The 27,346-nt window shown below is 41.5% G+C and overlaps 1 protein-coding gene across 6 annotated transcripts in view; it reads right to left on the reverse strand.

Annotated features, from left to right (window-relative positions):
• Positions 1–27,346, reverse strand: part of MAST2 (microtubule associated serine/threonine kinase 2) — a 150,743-nt gene extending 123,397 nt beyond the window's left edge. For 4 of the 6 annotated variants that reach the window (XR_014549532.1, XR_014549533.1, XM_083620181.1 and 1 more), the window contains exons 1-3: positions 26,889–27,250; positions 16,468–16,615; positions 16,069–16,211 (exon numbers count right to left, since the gene is read on the reverse strand). Coding sequence is in view for 4 of the 6 variants with exons in the window: in XM_083620181.1 (XP_083476307.1) it covers positions 16,069–16,211; positions 16,468–16,615; positions 26,889–27,053 (456 nt within the window). In the remaining 2 variants the exon portion in view is untranslated. Of the gene's footprint in view, positions 1–16,068; positions 16,212–16,467; positions 16,616–26,888 lie in introns of all 6 variants that reach the window. The other 2 variants (XM_083620184.1, XM_083620182.1) reach the window with 2 other exon arrangements.

The raw sequence follows: 27,346 nt of genomic DNA on the forward strand, positions 1-27,346 counted from the left end.
TGTTTTCTCTCTCGGTGGTCGTGAGTAGCTGGTTCCGGGTTCCAGGGACATCGCTCTCAAGATGGCCTCACAACCAGTTCAGATGGCTTTTGAGCGTCTGAATGACTCCAATTACTTGCTGTGGTCGGAACGCATGCAGGCAGTGCTGCAGAGGGATCGTCTCTGGCAAGTGGTGAGTAAGTTTCCTGCGAAGCCTGATGATGAAGACCTAGATAAAGACCAAAGAGCAAGGGCCACAATTGTCTTGGGGCTGGAAGATTCCCAGTTGCCGTATGTGAGGGGAATCAAGACAGCTAGAGGTGTGTGGCAAGCACTTAAAGAACTCCATGTGCGTGAGACAGCGGTTTCCAAGCTGTTCATTCGCAAGGCATTGTACAAGGCAATGTTACAGCCTGGGGTTACAATGCAGGAACACCTACACAGTTTACAGTTAAAGTTTGCTGCGCTACAGGAAAGAGACTGTGCATTAGACCAGCAGGAGAAGGTGGCTATTATTTTGAGTTCTCTCCCGGAAAGCTGGGATAATTTAGTTTTGTCTCTAGAAGGCATACAGGAGCGTGATTTATCAATCAGTTACATTACTGGGCGTTTGATTGAAGAGTGGCAGAAGAGGCAAGAAAGGTCGTTGGCTGCAGAGGCTTCTACAGGCGGGCGGTTTGGAAGGAGTTCTCATGCCGTGCCAGGGGTGAAGCAAGAGCAGAGTGCCGGTGAGGAGTCTGCGTTTGCTGTTAGGCGTTGTTTCCGATGTGGGTCTTCAGCGCATCTAAAACGACAATGTCCTGAGTTGGTCAAGTCTCAGTTGCCGGTGCAGGAGCAGAGACGAGATCATCATCAGCAGCAGCAGCAGCAGCAGCGGAAAAAGAAGTTCTTCAAACAAAAACAGTCGGCTCAGCTGGTGACCGCCGAGGTCAAGATTGCTGATGAGAAACAAGCTGTCTGGGTGGTCGATTCGGGAGCGTCTCGGCACATCGTAAATTCAGATGAATTGTTTGTTTCCAAGAACTCAGCACAGCGCAGCCAGGTGGCTCTAGCAGACGGAAGTACTTCCGAAGTGATTTCGGGGGGTGCAGTTTTTGTTCCTTGTCTTCGTGAATGCCTGCAAAATGTACTTTGTGTGCCTTCATTAAGGAGCAATCTGATGTCTGTAGATTGTTTGCTAAAAGCTGGGTTTAAAGTGTATTTTGAAGGAGACAGTTGCATTATTAAGAAGGCTGGTGAGATTTTAGGCACTGCTAAGTCAGAGGGAGGCTTGTTTTGGCTTAAAGCAGGATCTCAAGTTGCAGCAGTAGTCAGTAAATCTCAGCCTGCAGTGAATAACAAAGCTATACATGACAACTGTGTGCACTTATTGCATAGGAAAATGGGGCATGCTGGCTGGAAAAGTATACTAAAAATGTCTGAATTGGCTGATGGGGGTAATTTAAAGAGTTGTAACAAGTACCTTGATTGTAATGTTTGTAAAAAGGTTAAAACCCACAGAGTCTCTTACCCCAGAAGTGACAGAGTTAGTGAGTCACCGCTACAGCTGGTTCACATGGACGTAATTGGTCCATTTGCTGTAAGCAGGGGTGGATCGCGTTTTTCATTAACAATTGTGGATGACGCCACGCGTTATTCTTGGGTTTATCCCATGAAGAATAAGGGTGACGTGTTCACTAAGTTTAAAAGCTGGGTGGTATCTGTGGAAAGATTTCTGTCCATTAAACTCAAAAGGATTCAGACGGACAGAGGTGGCGAATTTATGTCAAATGCTTTTAGAGATTGGTTACAAAAGCGTGGCATTGGGCATAGAAAAACGAACGCTTTTTCCCCAGAGGAGAATGGCGTTGCAGAGCGAAAAAACAGATCTTTACAAGACATGATGTTTGCCATGCTTGATGATGCTGATTTGCCCATGTCTTATTGGGGGGAGAGCATGCTCACCGCGTGTTATCTCCAAAATAGGCTCTTTCATCAAACAATAGGTACAACTCCATACTTTAAATTGTTTCAGAAAAAACCCAAAATTGACCATTTGCATGTGTTTGGATCAAAAGCCTGGGTATTAATTCCAAAACAAATGAGAAAGAAGGGAGATCCTAAGACCAAACAGTTAGTGTTTGTGGGTTACCAGGAGCTGGGAAAAGGTTTCCGCTTTGCTGAAGGGACAAATGGCATTGTGATCTCCAGGAATGCCACTTTTTGTGAACATAGTGGCTGGGAGAGACTACATGCCAATACTGAGGTTTGGTTTGAACCTTCCCAGGAGCTTCATGACTCTGAAGGTAAACATAGAGAATCAGAGTCTGAGGGGGAGGAAAGTTCAGATAAGAGCTCTCAAGAAAGTGGAATTAGCCAGAGACCAGTTGCTAAGCAACAAAAGAGAGGTCGTAGTTCTGAGGAGGAAAGTGGGTCAGAAGAAAAATTTTCTCCCAGAAGATCTAAAAGACAAAACAAAGGAGTGCCTCCGGTGCGTTTTTCTCCAGATACTGCAAATGTGTTTAGTGTAATTGCAGAGCCCAAGAGTTTTCAGGAGGTGTTAAAGTTACCAAAAGAGGAGGCAGAGCTCTGGAAGCAGGCAATGGAGGAAGAGATGTCCTCTCTGAATGAGCACAAGGTTTTTACACCAGTAGCAGCGCCTGAGGGGGCAAAGATTGTAGGCTGCAGGTGGGTGTACAAACTTAAACCTCTGGTGACAGGAGAGTACAAATACAAAGCTCGTTTAGTGGCTCAAGGATACTCTCAGAGGCCTGGAAAAGATTATGACGAGACTTTTTCCCCTACTGCTAAGGGGGACAGTGTAAGGCTGATTCTAACGCTTGGAGCAAAGAGAAAACTCCTGTTAAACCATTTTGATATCCAGACTGCATATTTACATGCATCAATATCAGAAGACCTGTATCTAGCCGAACCGCCTGGTTATGAGACAGGTTCCAATAGAGTGTTGAAATTAAACAAAGCTCTATATGGTCTCAAACAGGCTGCAAGATCTTGGAACAAATGTTTCCATGAGGCCTTAGTGTCATTTGGTTTCAAGCAGAGTACAGCTGACAATTGTGTTTATGTACGTGGTACAGGCAGTGATCAAGAGTTTTGTCTGATTTATGTAGATGATGTATTGTATGCTTGCAAAACAGATAAACAAACTAAAAGGTTTGCCAAGCAATTGTCCAGTAAGTTCAAAGTGAAAGACTTAGGCCCGGTTAGGACATATCTAGGGTTGGAAGTGTGCTGGGCCCAAGATGGCAGCTGCCTAATTAGTCAGCAGAACAAAGTTAAACAACTACTGACTACATACAGGATGCAGGATTGCAAAGGGGCAGTGGTGCCTATGGATCCAGGTTTCATAAAAACACTTCATACAGATGAGAGTCCTGAATTTGAACATCCTGATGTATATCATTCTGTAATTGGAAGTTTATTGTATCTAGCACAGTGGTCCAGACCTGATATTAGCTATGCAGTAGGCATATTAAGTAGATTGGTCTCAAAACCCACACTAAATGCCTGGAAAGGGGTAAAACAAGTTCTGAGATACCTCAAACAGACAATTGGCTATATGTTACAATTAAATTCTTCAGAGGATGAAATGTTGAGTTGCTACTGTGATAGTGACTGGGGAAATTTGCCGGATAGAAAATCTGTCACAGGACTAGTCATAATGGTCGGTGGAGCTTTAATCAGCTGGCGGTCACGCAAGCAAGACGTTGTAAGTGTGTCATCAACGGAATCAGAGTACGCCGCATTGAGTGAATTGTGCAACGAGGTGATTTATTTCAAGCATTTGTTAACAGATTTAAATGTAAATTGTGGAGAACCAGTACAAGTTTACATTGATAATCAAGCTTGTATAACTTTAAGTAAAACAGAGGGTTTCAAATCGCGTTCCAAACATATCTCTGTAAAATACCAAAATGTGCGTTGCTGTGTACAAGACAATGTAATCACCTGTACTTATGTATCAAGTGAAGAAAATGTAGCAGATGTGTTAACTAAACCATTGGCAAAGGTAAAGAACAAGCGAATGTGCAAGGGTTTAGGTTTGCTGGAAAAATAATCTCCTACATAGGTGTATTTGATGTTAATTGTCCAGCAGAATCTGTGAGGGGGTGTTCAGTTTCTGTTAATTGGTTCTCATGGGAAACTTACAGATTCTGGCTTCACACAATTAACTCAAGGCCGTGTCAATTTACTCTTGGCAGAAAGCCAAGGTCAGCTTGACCTAGAAACTACTTACTCTGATTGGTTAACGACCAGCACTCAACTCTGTTATCTAGGGATTGCTAGCACAGTTTGGTGTGTTAGGGGTGTGTTAGGAGTAGGAGTGCTGTGTATGGTTAAGAGAGAGAGAGAAAGAAAGGATTTATTTTGCTTTGTTTTGTATGCAGAAACTCTGCTGGTTTTATTTTCCTTTTAATAAATCCTGTAAATAGTTATTCTGAGTCTAGCTGACTAGTCATTTCCACCTCAACTAGCTTCTTCGCTGTGCAGGAAAACTCTGCTACGTTTGGGCTAAAGCCATTAGAGCTATGCCTGACACTTCAAAGTTCCATGACAATTAAGACTCAAAGGGCAACTGAACAGGAAATGCAATCATTTGGTACATCTCCTCTGATTACAGCTTTATGATTCTGTCTACAGAGGCTTTTGAAAAGCAAAGGGATGTGTTGTGGTAAAGATTTTCATTTTTTTCATTTAAAAATTAGATATTGTGTATAGGCACATATGCTACAAAATTAAAATATTATTTACACAGTGACACATTGCTGCAAAGTGCCAACAGTACAGTAGGGCAGTATTTACCTGCAAAATGATGAAAAAAACAAGATTTAATATTTTTCCTTAGAGAACTTTAGCAACATTTCTAGTCAGAGAAGCTTGAAGAAAATGCTTACGACTCTTAAAAAATTTTTTTTTATTATTTAAAATCAACATTTCGCTTTATAGGTACTGATTCTGGCTTTGTTGAACATATGCAGCTAGTAGTACAAGGACTTGATCACTCCAGCTGTCTTAAAGATTCTGCTGGCAAGAGAGGATTTGTGACAAATCCCAGCATGCTGTAACTTTCCCAATTACATTAATAACTTATGCAAATGAACTGTGGCCTCCAGCTCACTGCAAACTGCCAATGTGTCCTTCACACTGTGAGTTGTACTAATATGTTCTGTGTCCGCTAATCAATTCCAAAATTCTGCAAGCACTGCAAAAATAAAAAATTTTAAAATCCAATGTAAGGCGCTAAAAGAATTCAACTAAACACAGTCAGCACAACAAGTCCTGCTGTCCCCCGCCCCGTCCCAGCTCCCCACCCAAATACGCTCTGGTGAGAGAAGAGATTGTTTCATCTGGCAAGCAGAAATGTTTGCACTGACAGAATAATCATAAGACGACAACACTGAATTCCTCTTTATTATATCTTCCCATGTTCTTTTTTTGTGTATTCCTACACCAAACATGAACAAATTGAATCAAACACATTGTCCATATAGCGGCTTACTTGAATGATAAAAAATGGTATTCCGAGATGTCATTGCATGCAATGAACTCAGTCAGCACTGACATTATTTTTAAAAAGTGTATGTTCCATTTTATTTATTCCAAAACATATAAGAAACCTGTCATTTTGTTCCCTGCACATTTTGAATGCAATGTGTAATTCAAAACCATTTTGATAAAATATCTGAAGCAAGAACTGTCAAGACCAAACAAAATAAAGCTATAATATAAATATTAATTTGTTTAAGAATATGCGAGACCTTCTTCCACTTTTATTCAGTATGAAGCTTAAAGTAAAGCAACTGATTATTTTTTGCTGAGGCAGGTGGGGGGGGGGAATACATTTGAAAGCTTCTTGGCAGAGTTTCATGAAAACAAAAACAAAAAAATCTGAAAGTTAAAAGTAGTCAAGTAATTACCAAATTGGCAGTGCTGTCAATTTTCAGCTAATATTGATCTTTAATCTTAAGAGCTAGCTGAAAATGCTCAACATTATTCAATAATGGCAGAGATCCTAAGGCATAACTAAATACAGTGGACGCTGGGGTTGCGAACATGATCTATGCGGGAGGCACGTTTGCAACCCACAGCGCCGTGTCTGCAAAGTGCGATTTAGTGCTCCTGTGCATGCGTGAGAGGTGAAACCCAGAAGTAACCCATTCTGGTACTTCCGGGTTCAGCGCAGTGCGCAACCCGAAAGCCCACAACCTGAAGCGTCTGTAACCTGAGGTATGACTGTACCTATAAATATATATTAACAGTGCAATCCTATACATGTCCACTCAGACGAAAGCCCCCCGGATTTTGGTATAAGTATAGGGCAGCAGCCTTAAGTAGCATATAGGCTGCACTGGCAGCATTTGCTAAATCTTTAACAACTTTCAAGAGGTCTGAAAATACCAAGCAGAGTTCTCACAGCATTCTGTTCCATCAACTCAACTTGGAGTCTAGAGGCTAAGCAAATGTTATAACTATGGTCTGTCAATTCAGACATCACATCAAATAATGGTCTGCAAACCCGCTTCAAACAATGGCTTTTTATTCTGGATTGCTGGGCCTGCAAATTGTATACTAGGGTATACTTAAAACACAGCAAACTAGCACTACAATTTAAGAAAAAATTAATCAAAGAATTATTGCAATCCTATGTATGTTTAGGGGCGCGGGTGGCACTGTGGGTTAAACCACAGAGCCTAGGACTTGCTGATCAGAAGGTTGGCGGTTCGAATCCCCGCGACAGGGTGAGCTCCCGTTGCTCGGTCCTTGCTCCTGCCAACCTAGCAGTTCGAAAGCACATCAAAGTGCAAGTAGATAAATAGGTACCGCTTCGGCGGGAAGGTAAACGGCATTTCCATGCGCTGCTCTGGTTCGCCAGAAGCAGCTTAGTCATGCTGGCCACATGACCCGGAAGCTGTATGCCGGCTCCCTCGGCCAGTAAAGCGAGATGAGCGCCGCAACCCCAGAGTCGGGCACGACTGGACCTAATGGTCAGGGGTCCCTTTACCTTACCTTTATGTATGTTTACTCAGAAGTAAAACTATACAGTTCAAAGATGCTTACTCCTGTCTAAGGACTGAAGACTACATCAGTGTACTGATTAAATTTGCACAAGAATCAAAAATTTCAGCATAAATGTATTTAGGCATATTTTTCAGCGGGGGAAAGGACAGCTGCTTTTAAAGATTTTTATAGCATCAGAAAAAAATAAATATTACCAAAAATGGGAGAATATATTTAGCTTTCATTCTGCATTCAGCCATAATCAACTAAAGCTGCAATCTTATGCACATTTGCCTAGGAGTATGGCCCCATTAAATAGAGTGGGACTTACTTCCAAGTAAAGACCCAGGATTCAACTGCACAGCTGCAGCTATAGTGAAAAGGGTATTCATTTATAATTGCATCATTTGATATCTTAACAAAAAAATGCTCCACTGACAAGAAATTTTCATCTCACTATAGGAAAGGGAATACAGGGCAGGAACTGTGCTTTAAAATCAACAACATATGCTTGGGATGGGGTGGGGATGTTGGCAATGGGCTCCCTTGAGCCTACCTGACAGAGTGCGACTAGCAAGAAACTAGCAGATTCCAGCTAGGCCTAGGCAGAGGCGTAGGAAGGTCAGGTGGTAACCGGTGTGGAAAATTTCTTGTCATACCCCCCCAACACACACACATTGTTTTTTTGTTGGTTTTTTGTTTGCCTGCAAAAATGGTTTTACATTATTTCATATTTTCTTACAAAGGAATGTGGATTCTGGGCCTCTGATAACAAGGACAGCAAGGACTATGGACAGCTACTTAAATCTACAGGATGGGTTGTGTTTTGGCTTGTGTTATTTTATTTATACAATATTTATTGTTTGTTTATTTAATAAAATTTATTTCAAAAAACCTGCAAAGTGGTTTACCAAAACAAAAAACAAAAAAACACCACAACAGTAAAATCAAGAAAAATTAACAATCCTACTTTAAAACATTCAAAAGCTAAAATATTAAGATTAAAATTACTTCAACTTCCCAAACATCTAGGTATGCTTTCCTAAAGATGAATGTTTTTAGCAGGTGCCCGAAAACAGTCTAGCAAAGGCACGTGCTTTGTTGCAATAGGCGGGGAGTTCCAAAGTGCAGGTGCTATCACAGTAAACAATGCAGTACAGATATTATGTGGAACCTGTAGTAGTGCTTGAAATTACTGAAGGGGAGGTTTTATTTACTGTGATTTCACCATGCTCTGTATTATCTGAAAAGGAAAACATTTATTTAAAAAACAGGACTGCACAGCAGCAATCTAGGCTCATTGTGAATAGTGGGACTTATTCCTGAGCCAATGGTGCATAAGATGGGATGCACCCCTTGCATCCAACTTGTACCTAAAACTCTGCACAAGCCTGCACCAGAGAAATGTAGAGTTGGAAGGGACCCCTGAGGGTCATCAAGCCAAACCCCTGGGGCAATGCAGGAATCTCAACTAGACCATCCCTGACCAATGGCCATCCGTCTTCTGTTTTTCCCTGGAGGTGGGGGAAAAGATAAATTTTGACCCTGCTCCACTGAATTGAAATTTCAGCCTTCACGACACAGGAAAACGGCCAAGTAAACAGCTATTTTCGTGGAGGAGGGTCAAGATATCAACTGATGTGCATGAAATTTCATATATAGCTATATAATCCCTAGATAAGATAAGACTTTTGGAACAGGCATTTCAAAAAAAAATTTTTTAATGAACTGCCCTAGCAGGGCAGTAATTGTTCCTTGATAATTTGTCACCCCCCCTCCATGATGGCACCTGGGGCGGATCATCCCCCTTTCCTACGCCTCTGGGCCTAGGAGGTCAAACCCCAACTCTGTAAGATCTGCCATGTACGGCTGCATTACAGCCATTTCCTGGAAGGTTAAAGGTCACTGTTCTATTTCTCAGGAACCACGAAAGCCTGTTTTTGAAAGGAGTGGAACTATGAGCAGCCCACAAGCTGATCATTATAAAAAACTTTGTAACATCAAAAATTTGATGCCCATGTTTCCCTCTTTCTTCCCCATCCCCTTTTCCTTTTGTGTCATTTCTGTTCTGAGAGAAAGGAACTGTATTGTTTTTAATAATCTGTAAGCTGCTCTGGGAATCCTTCCAAATGAAGGGCAGAGTATGAATGCTTTGAATGAATGTAAGTGCTCTCAGGCTAAGAAATCCTAGCCTACTGCTTTTATCCTCACAACCATCCCTTGGAAGGTAGTGAACTCTCCTTCCTTGGGGGTTTTTGATTCTATGGATGCTTGAAGAAGGCTATTGTGACTTAATAATAAAATATCACTATACTTTTCAGAACTAAACACAGCAATGAGTTATACTAATCTAAATCTATTGAGGTCCACTAAAACTACCAATAAATTTTGAGTTCCAAAAGTTATTTTTAGGTTGCAATCTTAAATACACCTACTAGGGGAGTAAGCCCCAGTGAACACTAATATGCATAGTAAAGCAGTGTTGCACACCCAAAACCAAATTCCCCAACTGATATTTGGTCCACATATTTGGTCAACAACGAGTTCAAGGGCAAGTGTCCTAAAATTTGAATTAGGCCTCAGAAACTAGCAAAGCAGAATCAGTTCATTTTATATTACTTACATAAGTTAGAACTCGTTTTAGAGAAAGAAGGAATTTAAGAGTCAACAGGGACCTTAACTTTTCCGAAGTGCTTCCTGATGTTTCCATATTAATTCTTCAGAATAGCAAAAAGAATATTGAATTTCTCTAACACAGCAAACCAGAATGTCAGGAGTGGAATAGGCTCTTTTAAAAAAGCTGTTCAACAGGACATCAAGGGCGAAAGATTAAAGCTTCCAATATAAAAAAAGAGCAAGCTGAAATCAGACTCACAAGATACTCATGCTTTGAGGGGACGGATTGCAACCCACTGACCTAACATTCTGAATCCTCCTTTATGAAATACTTTCAAGTTAGAATAATAAGAATCATGCTTGCCAAGCACTCTCCAGCAGTTTCTCACTTTACACTCACAATAGGACTGCTGTCAGAAAGAAAGCAGAGTCTGCGTGCCAAAATCAATTCAACAAGCTCTTGGATAAAAAAACAAAAAACACAGCATTTGAGGATAATGAGAACTGCAATCATTCCAGCTGACAGCAGATGACTACCAATTATCATAAGGCAAGTTCCATGCATTTACATTTGGTTGAGTAGCCCCTAACCTGACATGCTTCAAAATATATGGCAAGCATTCAAGTTCTTTTAGAAATTTCGTGTTAGCTGTTGAGTAAATCCAGAAACGAGAGAAGCTTATTTAAAGACTAAACATCTCTTTGCAAAAGAAGTTAACATTTCTACCACAAAACAAGGCAGTGATGAATACTGTGCTAAATGGAATGTGTGCCAACATAACATCTTTCACCAAATCTAACTGCTTAATAATCAACCAAATGTACAAGCATTCTGCATGTGTATACAAGGTGGATGCCTCCTGCAAATTACTATTCCTTCCAGAGCTATTTACTAGTTAACACAGAATAATAAACTATCAGCTACTGCCACACTCTGGGTATAGCCTGCTACTGTGCATAATTATCTTCCCTATAATTATCATCATAGAAATAACTGTGTGCAGAATCGCCTCTTAAAGTATATTCATTTTAAACATTTGTACTAAAAGGCATTGAAGAGTAATTTACTTTTTTTGTACTCAAGATAATTACCCTTCCATAACCATTGCTCATCACAAAGAGCTGAGGATGTCGTTGTAAAACAGCAAATTTGGCTCAAATATTTCTACCAGAGATGCAGTTGTGCCTTAAAACTGTAACATAGAGTTGAGAATACTGCTTCCCTATCCAGTTTCCCTCAAATTGTCTGTCACCTCTATCTATCTATCTATCTATCTGGGGTACAAGCTTTACAATCTGTCTGCTGAGACTGTGTTTTATTAGAACTAATAGCCAGCATTTTATTGTAAGTTAATTTTAATTATTTTGTCATATAGCAACAACTGCCCTGTGCTGAAGAATATGAAAATTTTAATACTGAACCATCTACTATCTACTATTTTGCAGTTGTGTTTGTTCTCTATGCATAGAAACACTATGCATAGAGTAACTCTAAAGATACCTAACCATCATTTTGCATGATAGTTTCAATCAAGGAGCAGGTGATTGTCTATGCTGGGATACAACTGGACAACATTTTGAACCAGGATGGTTGTAGTTTTGCTTTTTAAAGAAGTAACTGTGCATCAAAGAACTATAGTCACAGTAAGTCGATTTAAGCTATATTTAGATGAGTCGTGATATTCTTTTCCCAACACATACCACCCTCTGAAAAGGCTTAACATGGTGTGGAATACAGCTCACCTTAAGCGCCTCTAAGACAAGCATTCTCAATTCTTACAGCTTCTTGAAGGAGAAGCAATTGAATTACTAACAGAAGTTTCAATTAACTTTGAACATTCTTATATAATCTGGGAATACCAGGTAAGTACTAAGAGAAGGTCAAAGAACCCGCCATATTAAAAAAAATTTCTTGCCAGGACAGGACAGGCAACATGATATAAGAAACCTCTACAGTAGAACCTCTACTTACAACCACCTCCACTTGCGGACATTTCAAGAAGAGTTTGGATTTGATATCCCACTTTATCACTACCCGAAGGAGTCTCAAAGTGGCTAACATTCTCCTTTCCCTTCCTCTCCCACAACAAACACTCTGTGAGGTGAGTGTGGCTGAGAGACTTCAGAGAAGTGTGACTGGCCCAAGGTCACCCAGCAACTGCATGTGGAGTGGAGACACGAACCCGGTTCCCCAGATTACAAGTCTCTCGCTCTTAACCACTACACCACACTGGCTTTCAAGCTGTGACCACGGCAAACCCGGAAGTAACTGGCGGATCTGCCGCCGTTCGCACCTGCGCAGAAACGGGCAATCACCGCCTGCACCTGAGCACAACGGTGCCTCTCCCAGCGACCTGTTTCGCTATAAGGACGGGCCTGTGGAATGGACTGTGGTCGTGAGTAGAGGTTCCACTGTATTATATCTCAACAGAAGAGAAGTACAACAGAATAGAGGTATTTTCACCTGGTAATTCAGGTGACCTACTCTGATTCTCAACAAACATATATCCATACAAAGCTGTCAATAAGATATCTGGGTCGAGGTCATAAAGCACCACCTATGGAATTGAGGGTGAATTCTCCGCCACCACTAGTTGGCACTTCTTAAGAGAAACGGGGTGGAGGGTGGAAGGAGAAACTGAAGGTATTTGGGAGCTTGTAGTTACAGCCATCACTTCCTAAAACTTTCAAAGCAAGTTCATTTTAAATTAAGCAATGGGGAATATCACCTTGTACATTACCTATTGAAGAAGCTGCAAGGTTTGTCCATGCTGAGAAAGTGACTTTCTTTAATGAAAGGTCTTGCTGCATTCAAAACCTAGTGACTTAAGAAAGCCGAACCTAGATTGTCAAACTAGGTGATCAAAACCAGCGTCTCTCTAACTCAAAGCCAATGTTTACATGACCAGAAAATCTCCTCAATTTCAAAATCTTGGCTTTAGCTTCTGATTTGTTAGGAGAGAAACAAGCCACAAGCACTGGTTCATAGGTAACACTTAGCGAGTGCTGTGGTTTGTTTCCTCCTAACTCGGAAATGGGAGAAGCAGGGTAGGTGTGATTTGAGCAGTATGTACCAAATGCTGTTTGATCTCAGTAAGTCAAGGTTTGTTTCTTACCACAGCTCACCATTATATACAAAGGGAACAAATGTTGCCTTTCACACAGGTTTCTTCCTCCCGGAACCAAGGAATTTGATTTCATTTTTGCTTTGAAATGTTATAAAAAAGAGTGAGGGAAACCGTAAAATCAAATTGTGTGGTTGCCATGTTCCTGGCTTGTGAAGTGGCCAGTTTTAGCTGATGCTAAGGGCATTGGTTAAGTGGAATGCGTGCAATTTCGCAATTTCAAATAGGTGAGAAATAAATGGGTCTTTATTATGTTAAGGGTTTCATGTGAAAAAAGCATGCAAGAGAAATATTAAAGAAGGAAACGAACAAGTCAGAGGATTTTGTACAGACCACAGTCACCCTACCATGGCCAAGACAAACACTGTTCAGTGGTGGACTGGACACTAGGTCTGATACACCATTATTTCCCTCAGCTGCTTTGTTAGAGTTTAGTAGAAAACAAAAAGCCTACAGGGTAGTTTACAAGGCAGGAAAAATAATTTGCAACAAAGGAAAAATATTCCTTATTAAAATGAAAGGGACTCCCAAAGCAAGTGATGGAATCCTTTCTATTCAACCAAGACTTAATTAGACTGTCATTCACACTTTCATAATCTCAAGGATAGGCTACTATCATGTGTTCTACCATGGACTGTCCTCAGTTGTCTGGAAGCTTCGGCTGGAGCAGAATGCAGCAGCTTCCCTCCTTGTGAAAATTTATCATAGAGAGATCACACACCACCGATGCCCTACAGGCTATGCCACCTCCCTATTATTTTCCAGGCATAAGTCAAGATGCTGGCTGTAACCTACAACCTCATACAGCACATACATGACCACCTTTTGTCCTTTGTACCATCCTCACAGTAAGGTCAACTCAGCAGCAGCAGCTAGTGCCACACTGCTTCTCCCACAACACCAATGACATTGTTGCTGACTGAGATGCTGTGTGGGCAGGGCTGCAGTGAGACTGTGGCTGTGTGGGCACACCAGCAGAGCCAGTCCAAGGCTCACACTGATAATAAGCAGAACAAAATAGAAAAACTGTAAGAACTTTGAGAATAAACTATTCAAGGCAGCTTCTAATACAGGCACCCCCAAACTGCGGCCCTCCAGATGTTTTGGCCTACAACTCCCATGATCCCTAGCTAACAGGACCAGTGGTCAGGGATTATTGGAATTGTAGTCCAAAACATCTGGAGGGCCAAAGGTTGGGGATGCCTGTTCTAATAAAACACATAGGTACTCAAATTATATATTAGAAGACATAAGGAAATAATAAAACAGGCAGCCCACCCAAAATCAATTTAATATTATCTAAGCATTCCAGTTTTTAACTGCTTATCAGCCCAAATCATTAAGAAGGACAGAAGAGGAATTTTAAAATAAACTTAGCAAGTGAAAGTATGTTTCTCTCCTTCACCACTGCATTTCCTCTTCCTTTCTGACAGGAAGAGCTGTTTGACAGTGGGGCAGACACCCGCAAAAGGTGGTGGACTCTCCTTCCTTGGAGGATTTTAAGCAGAGGTTGCATGGCTCTCTCATGTATGATCTAGTCAAGATTCCTGCACTGCAGGGGGTTGGACTAGATGACCCTCAGAATGATTCTATGACAAACATTCTGATGTTCTTCAGTCTTTGGACTTTAAATTGGCAATCTCCCCCAGTAGATGGCACCATAGCATAATCGACAACTTGTGGTGAATTGCCATGTTCATACTTTAAAATGTCTTTTAATAATGCATATAAGTGAAAAATGTTTTTAAAAGAACTGAGAGTATGCAACATTTTTCATAAGAATTAAACTCAACCTGTTTTCAAAAGCATTAAATGTGCCGGAATTGTATCCTGTGCTTTGCATACATTTTTAGCACTAAATCATTGTGCACACAAAACAACTTCCACAAGCACAATGGAACTTCCCCTCCAACTGCACCCCCTCCAAATATGATCCAGAGAATTAGGATACAGCAGGATTTGAAGACTCACTGCAAAAGCAGAAGTCCATTCATGCAATGTTTGATTCTTCCTTATAGCCCCAATTATTTAACACTAGTCCATCCAGTGTTCCAAGAAGTACAGCCCCTTATACTGTTACTGTCAATTTACCTATCTTAAATGGCTAAATCATACCTAAATTCCCAAAATTATTATCATTAAGTTTAATAGCCACCAGTGAGACATGCATTATTTAACAGAATGCATCATGAGCCCACAAATAAGTGTCAGCAAACTCCTAAATACATTATATATTTTCCAGCATGCTAGTGGGTCCACCAAAATTAAACCTGTTCCAAACAGGTCCTTTCGGAGTCTGCAGCAGCACCAATATTGTTTCTATCAGAATTAGGCAAGCAAACCTGGTGCACATAATATTACACACCAGGGCAAAACTAGCCTCACAAATCAGTCTAATTGCTGTCTCAAACCTAAATTTTCCATGAAGTCTAGCCATCACAAAAATATCATTCATGTTGTGAACACATCCATGTGAATGACATGCTCTTAGACATCTGGTAAGTAACCTAAATGGCGGAGCTCTTCGCCCCCTCTCTTATAGTGTTTTACCCTATGGCAAAGCTTTTATTTTACTGTTTGGACAAGCTTGTGTTTTACTGGATAATTTTCTTTTAAAAATGATTCCTGTTTCATGTGCTGTACTTATATCTATTTTCTTTATATTTTATATCTGAAATATTATTGTATTTTACAGTTTTAATTGTTGTAAGCTGCACTTAGAGGTTGTATATTAAAAAGAAAGAAGTGGGAAGAGGCATGCCAGGGAGGGCATTATTCACTGCAAAATGGCCAGACTATTGCCTCCGCCTTGCACAAAAGTATAGGCCTCTTAAATCCTGGACTGCCCAAGAGCCTAATCCAGATTTAATGTGAGGACCAGACCAATTCTTCCAAGATCCAACGGGTGTCTAAGGACAATGACTGTAAAATGTAATCTGCATCTGGTATGGAGGTTGTTCATCCCTACAAGCCCCATCCTACAAAAGCAGTTTATTTTATTGATTTAATTTATATTCCATGTTACATCCAGGAATTCAAGGTGGCATACATGGTTCCCCCCCCCTCCCCATTTTGACTTCACAGCAATTCTGTGAAGTATGTTAGGCTAAGAGACAGCGATTGGCCCAAGGTCAACCAATGAGCTTCATGGCTGAGAGCGGACTGACCACTCTTGGGATTAGTCCAAGGAGAGCAACACAAGATGTATATAAATCAAGTATAAATTTGATAATGAAAAGATGAGAGGAACAGTCAAAATGGTGACAGATCTAAAAGCAAGTCATCCTCTTCTTAAAAACAAAAAAAACAAAACTTTGCTAGTGAAATTGTAAAGTGCATCAAAACTTACCAATCCAGCTGTAAGTGAAGGAGCAGACTGTCCCAATGACTGGTTCCTCATGCGGACCAAATTGGATGATTCTCCAGATGGCTGCCATGCTGCCTGGCCCACTCCGCTGTGCATACTAGTGGATAAAGGAAGCAACTGCTTTCCTTTAACGAAAAAAGCAAAGCAAAACCTTCTTCACTTTGTGGTTCATTAGTTCATTATACAATAATTTTCACACAGAGCGATCAAAAATACTTTTTATGCAACAGCCTTAGATAATACATTTTTAACAATCTTTACCCACAACCAAAACAAAGAAATTCTTGCCCAGGTAAATATACAGTTTGAACTTCTCTGTACCATTAATTTGCTTAACTGAAGAAACCTCTAAGCAATTTGGTGAATTGAACAAAACTTTACCTGACAATGAGCTGGCCAAACTACCTCTCCGAAGCTTGCAGTCATCTTGACTCAGTTGACGATGGATCTTACTTTTGCCAGCTGAACCAGCTATATCAGGGTTACTAAGCTTCCTGCAGCGCAAAGAAATTGGTTCCGCTGCAAGATTCTGAAACAAAAGCCAAAAGAAAACAGGATAAATTTTGATGGGTAAATTACGTATACACTAACTTCTTGATATATAACTTCAGACTTATCTTGGTTGTTTACTCAGAAGGAGAAGTCCTAAATTAAGTGCAACTTATTTCCTAATAAAAATGCTCAGGGCTGCAGCCATAAAATGCTCAAGTTATTATTGTAACACAAATTATGGCCAAATTTCCTTAATTTGAAAGATGTCATATTTATTGCTTAATTAGACACTTTTAAAAAAAAAATCTACTGTTCCCTCATCACTCACAGACAAGCTATGATCTGAAGAGACTTTTCAAGAAATCTCTAGGTTCATAAAATTTCATGGGTTGGATCCAGACTTCACCTTCTATATACAGAAAAGGATTCTTCCGTCCATGGCAGGCTTTTAACCTAGCAGAGGAATCCTGTTGGTGGAGAAGGCTCCCAAACTGTTCCAATGGGCCCCCCATACACTCTGGAACAGCATGTGAGGTGGCACTGAAGGCCGGTGGGAGAGGAATCTGCAAAAATCAGCTCCTTGTGTTCTCCAGCAGCAGGATCGTTGGCCGAGCAACACTCTGGTGAGAATGGTCTGCATCAAATTCCCTGTGTTTACTACAAGAAAGGTTTCAATCTACTTTCTAATAGTAAAATATTCTACTTTATTTAGAAAAAAAACCAAAAAACTGTAACTATAACCCATTAAGGGAAACAAAGTTAGAATTCCAAGGTATTTTCATGCTAATTTCACACCAGCAACCTTATTAGAAGCAAGGTACAATCACAGTCATGTTATACTATAAATATATTCTTGCCATAAATTCATTAAGATAGATTCATAAAAAGCAGTAATCAAATCCAGTTAGTACCCTACCATTTTAGAGAAAACAGTAAACATCCATTCATATTATAAATGGACAATAAAGGTTAAAGAGCATTTAAAAACATATCATATAGCATATTTCAGCCAAAGGGACAGCACACACGTTTACAATTACTGCAACTGTACAGCATGAAGTAGTAGACTGATTTCATTACAAATAAGCAACTAAGGCATGCATAGAACACTGCATAACAGAAAGCAGCCTAGATGATAACAGACACCAGTGCAGATACCTATAGGAGTAGTAGATAAGTATCATGGACTCTTTTAAATCCACTGTATATAGACATGTTCTCTGATACCACCACCAGTGGCTGCCACACGTTTCTCTAGGAAAATCAATTTGACATAACAAGCTTAACTCTTATCCCAAATAAGAACAGCTGACATGAGCTATGTCCCCCCCGCCGCCACCATACTAAAAACATTACAACTTCCATCAATCAAATACCCCACATGACAATGTCAACTGTCATGAGCACTAGGCATTTCAAATATATTCAGAAAGGAAAAGGAAGGTAAAAGTGGCACTAAAATGCTACCTACTTTCCAAGTGAAATCTAAATCTATTACAGTATGTATACACCAGGGACCTGTAGCAATTCACCCTCATTAAAAGTTGATAGAATTAAACTGATAGCATAATTATGCTAAAAGAGAAGGGAAGACAAGAGAAAAGGCAGGCAGGCGGACTTCTTCAATGACATACCGGAACAAGTATTTGGTGGCCAACAATGAGAGCAGTGTGCCTTGTAACTCTTTTTGTGTAAAACCTAGACTCTAGGCTCTGGTGAAGTAGAACACAGAAGACACTAATGGATTTCTTAACATTACAGTGATTAATTATCTGTTAATGCTACAGCCACTTGCCTCTGGAAAGTTTCCTTCCCATTTTGGTAAAATAATGGCAGTGATTCCATGTATCATGTGGCTGACTAGCAATGGAGGGTTCTATCCAATGCTACTCCTACTCAGACTCATTTAAATCAATGGACCTAAGTCAGTCATGTTCACCAATTTAAACTGGTCTACTTTGAGTAGGACTAGCATTGAATACAACCCAATAAATTTATATTTCAGACTTAAACTGTGAAATCTGCTTATTAAATGTAAACAGAGATACCTCTTTGGGAAGGCAGAAACACTCTGTGCATGCTGATTAAATTTATTTCTGAGGCTCGCAATTCTGAATTATGTCTACCCCTGCTCAATTTAAACCACTTAGTATAAGTCATTCCTAGACTGAATAGAATATTGCCTGCACCCTTAGAAGAGCAAATAATTGTTTAGCTTCTACTATATCTCAGGAGAATTTAAAATCTATGAATATTTTATCAAAAGCTTTGAATTTTTATTTGTTCCTTTAAATATGTATATAATTAAGGTAAAGGTAAAGGTACCCCTGCCCGTACGGGCCAGTCTTGCCAGACTCTAGGGTTGTGCGCTCATCTCACTCTAGAGGCCGGGAGCCAGCGCTGTCCGCAGACACTTCCTGGTCACGTGGCCAGCGTGACAAGCTGCATCTGGCGAGCCAGCACAGCACACGGAACGCCATTTACCTTCCCGCAGGTAAGCGGTCCCTATTTATCTACTTGCACTTAGGGGTGCTTTCGAACTGCTAGGTTGGCAGGCGCTGGGACCGAATGACGGGAGCGCACCCCGCCACGGGGATTCGAACCGCCGACCTGACGATCGGCAAGTCCTAGGCGCTGAGGTTTTACCCACAGCGCCACCCGCGTCCCCTTGTATATAATTAATTAGAAATAAAAAATACTGTTCAATAATATAAGTTAATAAAATTGGGGTTTTTTTATTAATTCACTCATATATTTAGTTCCATCCCATTTTCAGATATGGTCACACTTATTTAGGTAAACAAATAGGGCCATCACAAAGGGCACACAGAACATAAATACACCACTGCTTGTAAGTTCACAATCTGTCCATTAAAAAAAATTGTAAGGTACAGAGTCTCTTTTAAAGCACATGTTAGAATATAGATGCTTCCAAATCTTCCTCCACAGCACATAATGAGAGTTGTAATTCTGTGCATTTTAATAACATATTCAGTCTGTATTATTTAGTTTTTTACCATGCTAAAACAAGAATACACTGAGGCAGATAATTTAAGAAAATTAAAGTTGTATCCAAAGTAGTGCTTTGTAGAGGTTGCATCAGTGCAAGGATTTCTTATTGCACAACATCGCATTCTCTCCTTCTCCCGCACCCCCCAGGCATTTTCCCACCCTTCCAGAACAAATCTGGGGAGAATGCAGGGTGCACACAGGGGGAGGAGAGGATAGATTCATTGCAAAATCCTTGCACTAACAGTATGTGTGAACTGGATACCACCTGTTAAATCAAAGTCTGGTATACAGTGGCGTAGCGTGGGTTGTCAGCACCCGGGGCAAGGCAAGTAATTTGCGCCCCCTAACCCGTGGATTTGCGCCCCCTAACCCATGGATTTGCCCTAACCCCAGATGTTGCGCCCGGTGCGGCGGCCCCCCCTGCACCCCCCACACTACGCCACTGCTGGTATAGTATTTTATCCACAGTAACTTACATGACACACACACAGCCATCACATTGGGAAGTGGAGATGGGATGGCAGGCAGGAGGGTCCTAAATGATAGCCTGGTAGAAAGGAAAACTGCTGCTGTGGGGCAAAAGTACCCATTCAAAGGGAACCATCTTGCTCCAAGTGTCCCTTTGGGGGGGGGGGTAGGCCTTTGTATCTCCAGGTGCAATTTCCCCCCTAAGCAAATTAACAGAACATCTCCCTTGGTTGACTCCTTTCCAGAGAGCCCACTTCTCTGAGATAACTGTCTCTGAGATATCTCTGAGATATTTCTGAGATAACTGCTTCTGGAATGCAAAATCTCCAAAGGAGTCCCAAGGGAACCATAAGGGTGGAATTTTGACTTCCCCATAAGTAGTGTTCCAGGTGCAGTGGGTTATACATGGTTCCTCAATCACTGTGCAAAGAAAGGTAAGGTGCATGCACATTTTCCACTTCTGTTTACCTTAATTTGCAAGGTAATTGAACCAGGAACCTCTTGATTTGTAGCAGAGTTTCACAGCCACTAAATTACACCGGCTCTAGTTAGTAAAAACAGGCCCCCGGAGTAGATCTTTTGAAAACATAACAGCAGGAGTATACAAGAAAGGGGGCTAGCGTTACAGCCATCCAATCTGTTTGGCTGGAGCGGGTAGCAATTGTAACCAGCGGAGGATTTGAGTGGGCAAACTATCTGACTATGCTGTGCGAGCAAAGCTGCAAAGTAGCTCTTTAAGGATAGAACAGTTACAAGAACTACACTTTAGGAAAGCACATCATTGTATCAAAATTTCATAACTACATCAGCTGACACTGTGCATCTGTCCCACATCCTAGCAGGGACCTGGATGGTGCAACCTTAGTCACCTTTTCAAGGAAGAGAGGAGCTAGTCGCAAAGGTGAGAACACAGAAGAGGAATATGACAGGCAGGACTCAACCACTCCTAACTATTTTACTTGCAAGACTAAGCTAAAATGGCATCCTGAACTTGCCATATGGAACAGCACCAGTTGATTCTACACCCTTACTATTCAAATTCCCAAACAATCTTTAACTGCCCTAAAATTAGAACAAATCACCAATGGGAAGCACTTGGCTCCATACTGATAACCCTCAATCTAGCACTTAAAGGGCTGCCAGATCAGATTCTCATTTCCAACACAATACTCCACTGGAGTTGCATAACACCCATTCATTTCACAGCTGTAAAATCCAAGAGTGTGAACAGTACCAGTGCAGAAGTGCCAATGGCATTTGCTGTCCCAACACTGAGAATCAATCTCAATAGACCTGAGGATCCACAGAGACCCTTATGAGAAATTTCAGAGGCTCAAAATTATAGGTCCTATTGATATATGTTTTTTTTTCTGGTCAAGTTATAACACACAACATTTTTAAAACCTTCCTAAGCAGAAATACTTACTTTAGTGTGGTTGTGACAACAGTTTCTGGCAAAAAATAAAAACCCCTCAAGAACCAGATAAGTAAAACTCTGCAAATACAACTGTAGCTCTGTATTTAATGCAACTCAAATTAACTTTAAAGTGCAATACAGTACTGTATACACATTTAAGATGCTGAAAATGGCTTAAGAATGTTAGTATATTCTATTACACACACACACACAAAAACCTTAAGCCTTCAATTTTCTAGCCCCAACTAATAGTTCATTTCAAATTCTTGAGTTCTACACTTCTTGGTTGTGAAGAAACATGAAAACATGCCAAACCTATGATTCGCTTCAGAAGAGAGGGCATTTTCCGCTTAGCATGCAAAATGACAAAATACCCAGAACTATTAACTGTCATCACAGCCATTTCTATTTAGGACTAAACAGGATTTTTGTGAGCTTCATTTTTCAAAGCTAGAAATGACATTTCATGAGGGTTTTTTTTCTCCCAAAAAAGCAGCGTACTCTAAGAGGGAACAAGGGAAATTGGGAACTTCCCTAGCCCTGGCAAAGCACTTGCAAAAAGAAATGGAAGATCTTGTTGGCCCCTGCTTATTACTGCTATTCCCCTTATTTAAAATGGCTGCTGCAGCTGCTGTAAGGGAAATGACCCCCACCCCAAGACATACAGAACACAAGCTATGTCCTTTCTTGGCAAGAGAAGAGGTGGATCTCACTGCAGAATGAAGAAGCACTCCAAACACATCTGCAGCAAGTGAAGTAACATTCCCTTCCCTCGTGCTGCCCCCAAATATCACTAAAACTCAGAGCCCCTTTGCAAGGCCCCCTCATTTAGACTCAACCCTATTTCTTGGGGAAAGGACTAGAGTGCCTTACATGCAGAACGTCCCAAGGAAGGCTGAGAGAGAAGCCTGTCTGAACCGCTAGAGCAGAGCTTTCCAAACTTTTCATGTTGGCAACACACTTTTTAGACATGCATCATTTCGTGACACAGTACAGTGGTACCTCGGGTTACATACACTTCAGGTTACATACACTTCAGGTTACAGACTCTGCTAACTCAGAAATATTACCTCGGCTTAAGAACTTTGCTTCACGATGAGAACAGAAATCGTGCTCCGGCAGCGCGGCAGCAGCAGGAGGCCCCATTAGCTAAAGTGGTGCTTCAGGTTAAGAACAGTTTCAGGTTAAGTACAGACCTCCGGAACGAATTAAGTACTTAACCCGAGGTACCACTGTAATTCAGTTTTGCTAGCAAACAGGAGGTTAAACTAACCCCTTTCCAGCCCTGGGAGGAGCATTAGCATGATACACCTACATGCTGCAGCTGACACACTAATGTGTCGCTACACACAGTTTGGAAAGCTCTGCCCTAGAGAGCCACTGCTAGTCCATGCAGACAATACTAAGCCAGATGGGCCAGTGTTCTGACTCAGTATAAGGCAGCTTCTGCATCACTATGTCCCTGTGGTTTCTGCAATGATATGCAGCAGTACAATTAATGTGCAGCTCATCAGCCAATCTAAAAGAACTTTGCAGTTACTCTATCCATATTACCCATTCCAAAGCCCATTTGTTCTCCTTCAGTACTGATCTAATTAAGAAAAGAGTAAATACTTTTGCTCAGTTTTGTTTGGAATTACCGTATTTTTCGCTCTATAAGACGCACCAGACCACAAGACGCACCTAGTTTTTGGAGGAGGAAAACAAGAATAAAAATATTCTGAATCTCAGAAGCCAGAACAGCAAGAGGGATCGCTGCACAGTGAAAGCAGCAATCCCTCTTGCTGTTCTGGCTTCTGGGATAGCTGCGCAGCCTGCATTCGCTCCATAAGATGCACACACATTTCCCCTTACTTTTTAGGAGGGAAAAAGTGGGTCTTATAGAGCAAAAAATATGGTAATTTGCAGGTTCATTTACCACACTACAACCGGAGCGGGGTGGGTGGGGGAGATGGTCCTATTCAACAGGGGCACATGACCACATGCACCATTAGTGATAACTTGCCTAAAGTCAAATGCTACCGAAAAACTTTCAGCTGCTTGTTCTTCACAGATTATTGCTTTTGTGTGCAGCTGTAGTGTTAAATGACTTTGCAAAACCTTAACTTAAAAGTAGTCTTATCACAGACACCAAATAAGAGGCTTCCTGCTTTCCACTTCTAATTCTTAAAGTTCTCAGGGTGGCTTCACACAATGTAACACACAGTACCAATCAATGGATGACTATATGCTATCTCCAAGATCAGAGGTAGCATGTCTCTGGATACCAGATCCTGGGGAACAGCAGGAAGGACTCAAAGTCCTTATGTCCTGCTTGTGGGCTTTTCATAGGCAAGTGGTTGGGGCCACTGTGAGAAACAGGAAGCAGAACTAGAATAACCTTTGATCTGATCCAGCAGGGCTGTATAGAAAGCAAGTTACATGAATGTACTCATGCTTTGGCCAGATGCAACTCCTGCAAGCGAGATGTGCAGGTTATCTTTTTTGATATGACAAGATTCCAAACTTTTTAGTATATTATTATTGATCTCAGAACAGGCCAGAAGGGTTTATATGTATTTTATATATAAGTAGCAGATTATCTATTATATTTATGTTGTTGTTGTTGTTATTTAAAATTGTATACCACACTTTATCCATAGATCTCAGGGCGGTACAGAACAGAAATCTAGCTCTCATCTAACTCCCCTAGCTCTTGTGGTTTACTAATTAGGCATACAGGCTATGTGAAAAAAGATCTACCGCACTTCATGAGAGCTAGTATTCACCAAAAAAAACTACTGATAGTTTGAACTACATAGTTTCCTATTTTTTAAAAGTGAGTATCACCAGCCAAACCACTCTTATAAAATCCAGCTGGACCTATCAGGAAGTCTGATTCTTTGCCAATTAATCCAACAGTGTCAGTCATTATACCATGGCAGAGTTTTTTCAGAGGCCCTAGAAGCTGTAGAAAGGATAGGTTTTTCCCCCTGCTGTTAACATTTTGGGCTTCGTTCTCTCCTTATTTTTTTGTATTTTGCCACCTCTCCTTCCCATTTTCATATCAATACCAGTTGCTTCCTCTCATACTAATACTCAAGTTGCACACTGCTTGCACAGCTACCCAACTACCAAAACAGATAATGAGCAACAGATTTAATGAAATTACTAAAAACTTTCAGATGCTATTTATTTGGAAAATGTATAGGCTGCTAGACATTTGCAAATATCATACAATACTTCAATGCAAAATATCACACAACAATAAAAAATACAAGAAACAAAGCAGATAAAAGCAGTTTTTCAAAATAAATCTGATGGCGCCCATTAATTACAGGAATGACAGACCTGCTCTTCCACAACACTTCAATCATTTTCTTACTATAATGCCCAAAGGGGAGGTGCATATAAGCAAATATGTTGGGAATGTGCATCTGGAAGCTGTGGTCCCTGAAACCTTTAGACATGAACATTCTGTATTTTTGTACATCATCTTCCCTGCCAGTCATTAAGAGGAAAGGAATAATCATTGTGCTGTGGAAATGCAAGAACCCTATGAAATATCTAATAAGTGAGTTCAAAAATTGGCAAGTATACAGCCAGTGACATTTCCAAAAAGGAGACCTTGTTTCTTTTATTTTTATCTAAGCAATTTATATATTGCTTAACTACAGTTGTCTCTAAGCCACTCTTCAACACATTCAGCAGTAGTCACTGATAACAGGGTAGGCAGCCTTGTCTTCAGACATTGTTAATTAGGGAGAAGTTAACATTTATTTATTTAAATATTTACAGGATGCACTTTCATATAAAATATCACAAGGTGGTAGACAACCTAAAAAGACAATCATGTGAAAATTATGTAAAAGGTGAATTGGTGATGTCCTATCTCCACCTCCTCATCACCATTCAACACTCTCCAACACATTGAAGGGCAACCTTGGGAAGCAGGCTATCTTTTGTACAGTGGTACCTCGGGTTAAGAACTTACCGGTAATTCATGCTGCAAGTTTGTTCTTAACCTGAAACTGTTCTTAACCTGAAGCACCACTTTAGCTAATGGGGCATCCTGCTGCTGCTGCGCCGCCGCGGCACGATTTCTGTTCTCTTCCTGAAGCAAAGTTCTTAACCCAAGGTAATATTTCTGGGTTAGCAGAGTCTGTAACCTGAAGCGTATGTAACCTGAAGCGTATGTAAACTGAGGTACCACTGTACTCATAAAAGCCCCTGCGCATTTTGAGAATCCAACTTTCCAGTGCTTTACTGCACACACACACAGGCAGCTTCCACAAGTACTCTCTGCTTTATGAAGTTGCCCTCCACATATTGGATGATATATATATTTTTTGATGGGGGGAAAGTAACGTAAAGGTAAAGGGACCCCTGAACGTTAGGTCCAGTCACTACCATGCTAATCCCTATTGCCCCCTTTGTATGCCACCTCTCTTCAGATGTTACTAATTATAGCTGGATTCACACATTAGCTTAACTGCCAGTCTGCCACAAGGTATTTGGTGGTGTTTGGCATTGGACCATACCTAAGAAATGATAGACAGGCAGGGCCAATGCTGTAAAAATGCAGCATATAAGCTGCATATGCTGCACATATAAGCACATAGCTAAAAGATCTAATTGAAACTCCTACCCCATAACAGGACCATTTATATGCAGTCTGCATCCTCCTTCCCACTAAAAGCAACAGGTGATTAGATCACATTTGGCAAAGTAATGAATTATATAAACTTCCTCAGGATAGCTCCAGATCTCTTAACTACTAGAGGCAACAAAGGATTGCTCATCCCATGTTCACATATTTTCACATATTCTTATTACAACAAATGATGCAGAGTAGCAAACTGAAGGACACCAGGATGGAATTGAACATGCCTGGCTGCCCCTTGACTAAAATGGTACCTACATGAAATCAAGAAAATAGGCACAAATACAGACTTATGGAAAGTAGGCCATCCAAAGGAATAACCAAAGGCTACTAGAGACAGAATCCCTTTACCATATGTGTAATATTAGCCTGGCAAAGTAACAAAGACCATAAAGATTTAAGAGATCTTTTCACTTTTTACTGGAGCATCAGGAATGATTGCTCGACACCAGTAGCATAGACGATCTTCAATGACTCCCGCTGCCCAAAGTACAGTTTAGGAAATACCCCTTCCCCCCAACCTTCTGTGCCTAGAATAGCATACCCTCCCACAACACAGAACCGCTCATCGTCCACAACGTGACCCTCCTCTCCCCAATTCTCTTGCAGCGACCAAGTGCCAGGGCTGTGAGCATCCCCTGCCCCCCCAAAGCCCGCTGTCTGGACATGTCTGGAAAGCAAAACCGCAAAAGACGCCTCTGGACTCCCCTTTTCGCGGACCTCCAGTTTACACAGACCAGGAGACAGAAGCACACACTGCAACCGCAGTACCTTCTCGGGCGGTTCCCTGCAGGCTGTGCCAGCCCGACCCGCTTCTTCCGCCTCCTTCCTAGGACCCGCCGCGTCTACGGGGCCCCGGACAGGCTGCTCCATCCTCCTGGGGACCTGAAGAGCCGAGGGCCCCGCTTTGTCCCCCCGGGAGCGGCCCTTCCTCATGATGGGCGGCGGCGGCAGCACTTGCTCAGCGCGGGGGCTCGCAGCCTAAGCAGCCGGCCATGGCTGCGGAGGAGGGCGGCGGGGTTGGCGCTGGGAAGCACCTCAGGCAGCGCAACCTGCCTCCCGCGCGGACATCCCCACTCTCCTGCCAGAGGCGAGCACGCCGGGCACTGCGGCAATCCCGCCCCCTCAGCCACGTATCGCGAGAGGTGGGGCCACCGGCGCGCGAGGGCGTTCTAAGGGGCCAGCGGCGCGTCGGAGACTAAGAAGCGAAGTTCGGCGCGAGGTGGGAG

The sequence above is a fragment of the Podarcis filfolensis genome (genome assembly GCF_964270895.1).
Source record: "Podarcis filfolensis genome assembly, chromosome: 6".
Lineage (NCBI taxonomy): Eukaryota > Metazoa > Chordata > Lepidosauria > Squamata > Lacertidae > Podarcis > Podarcis filfolensis.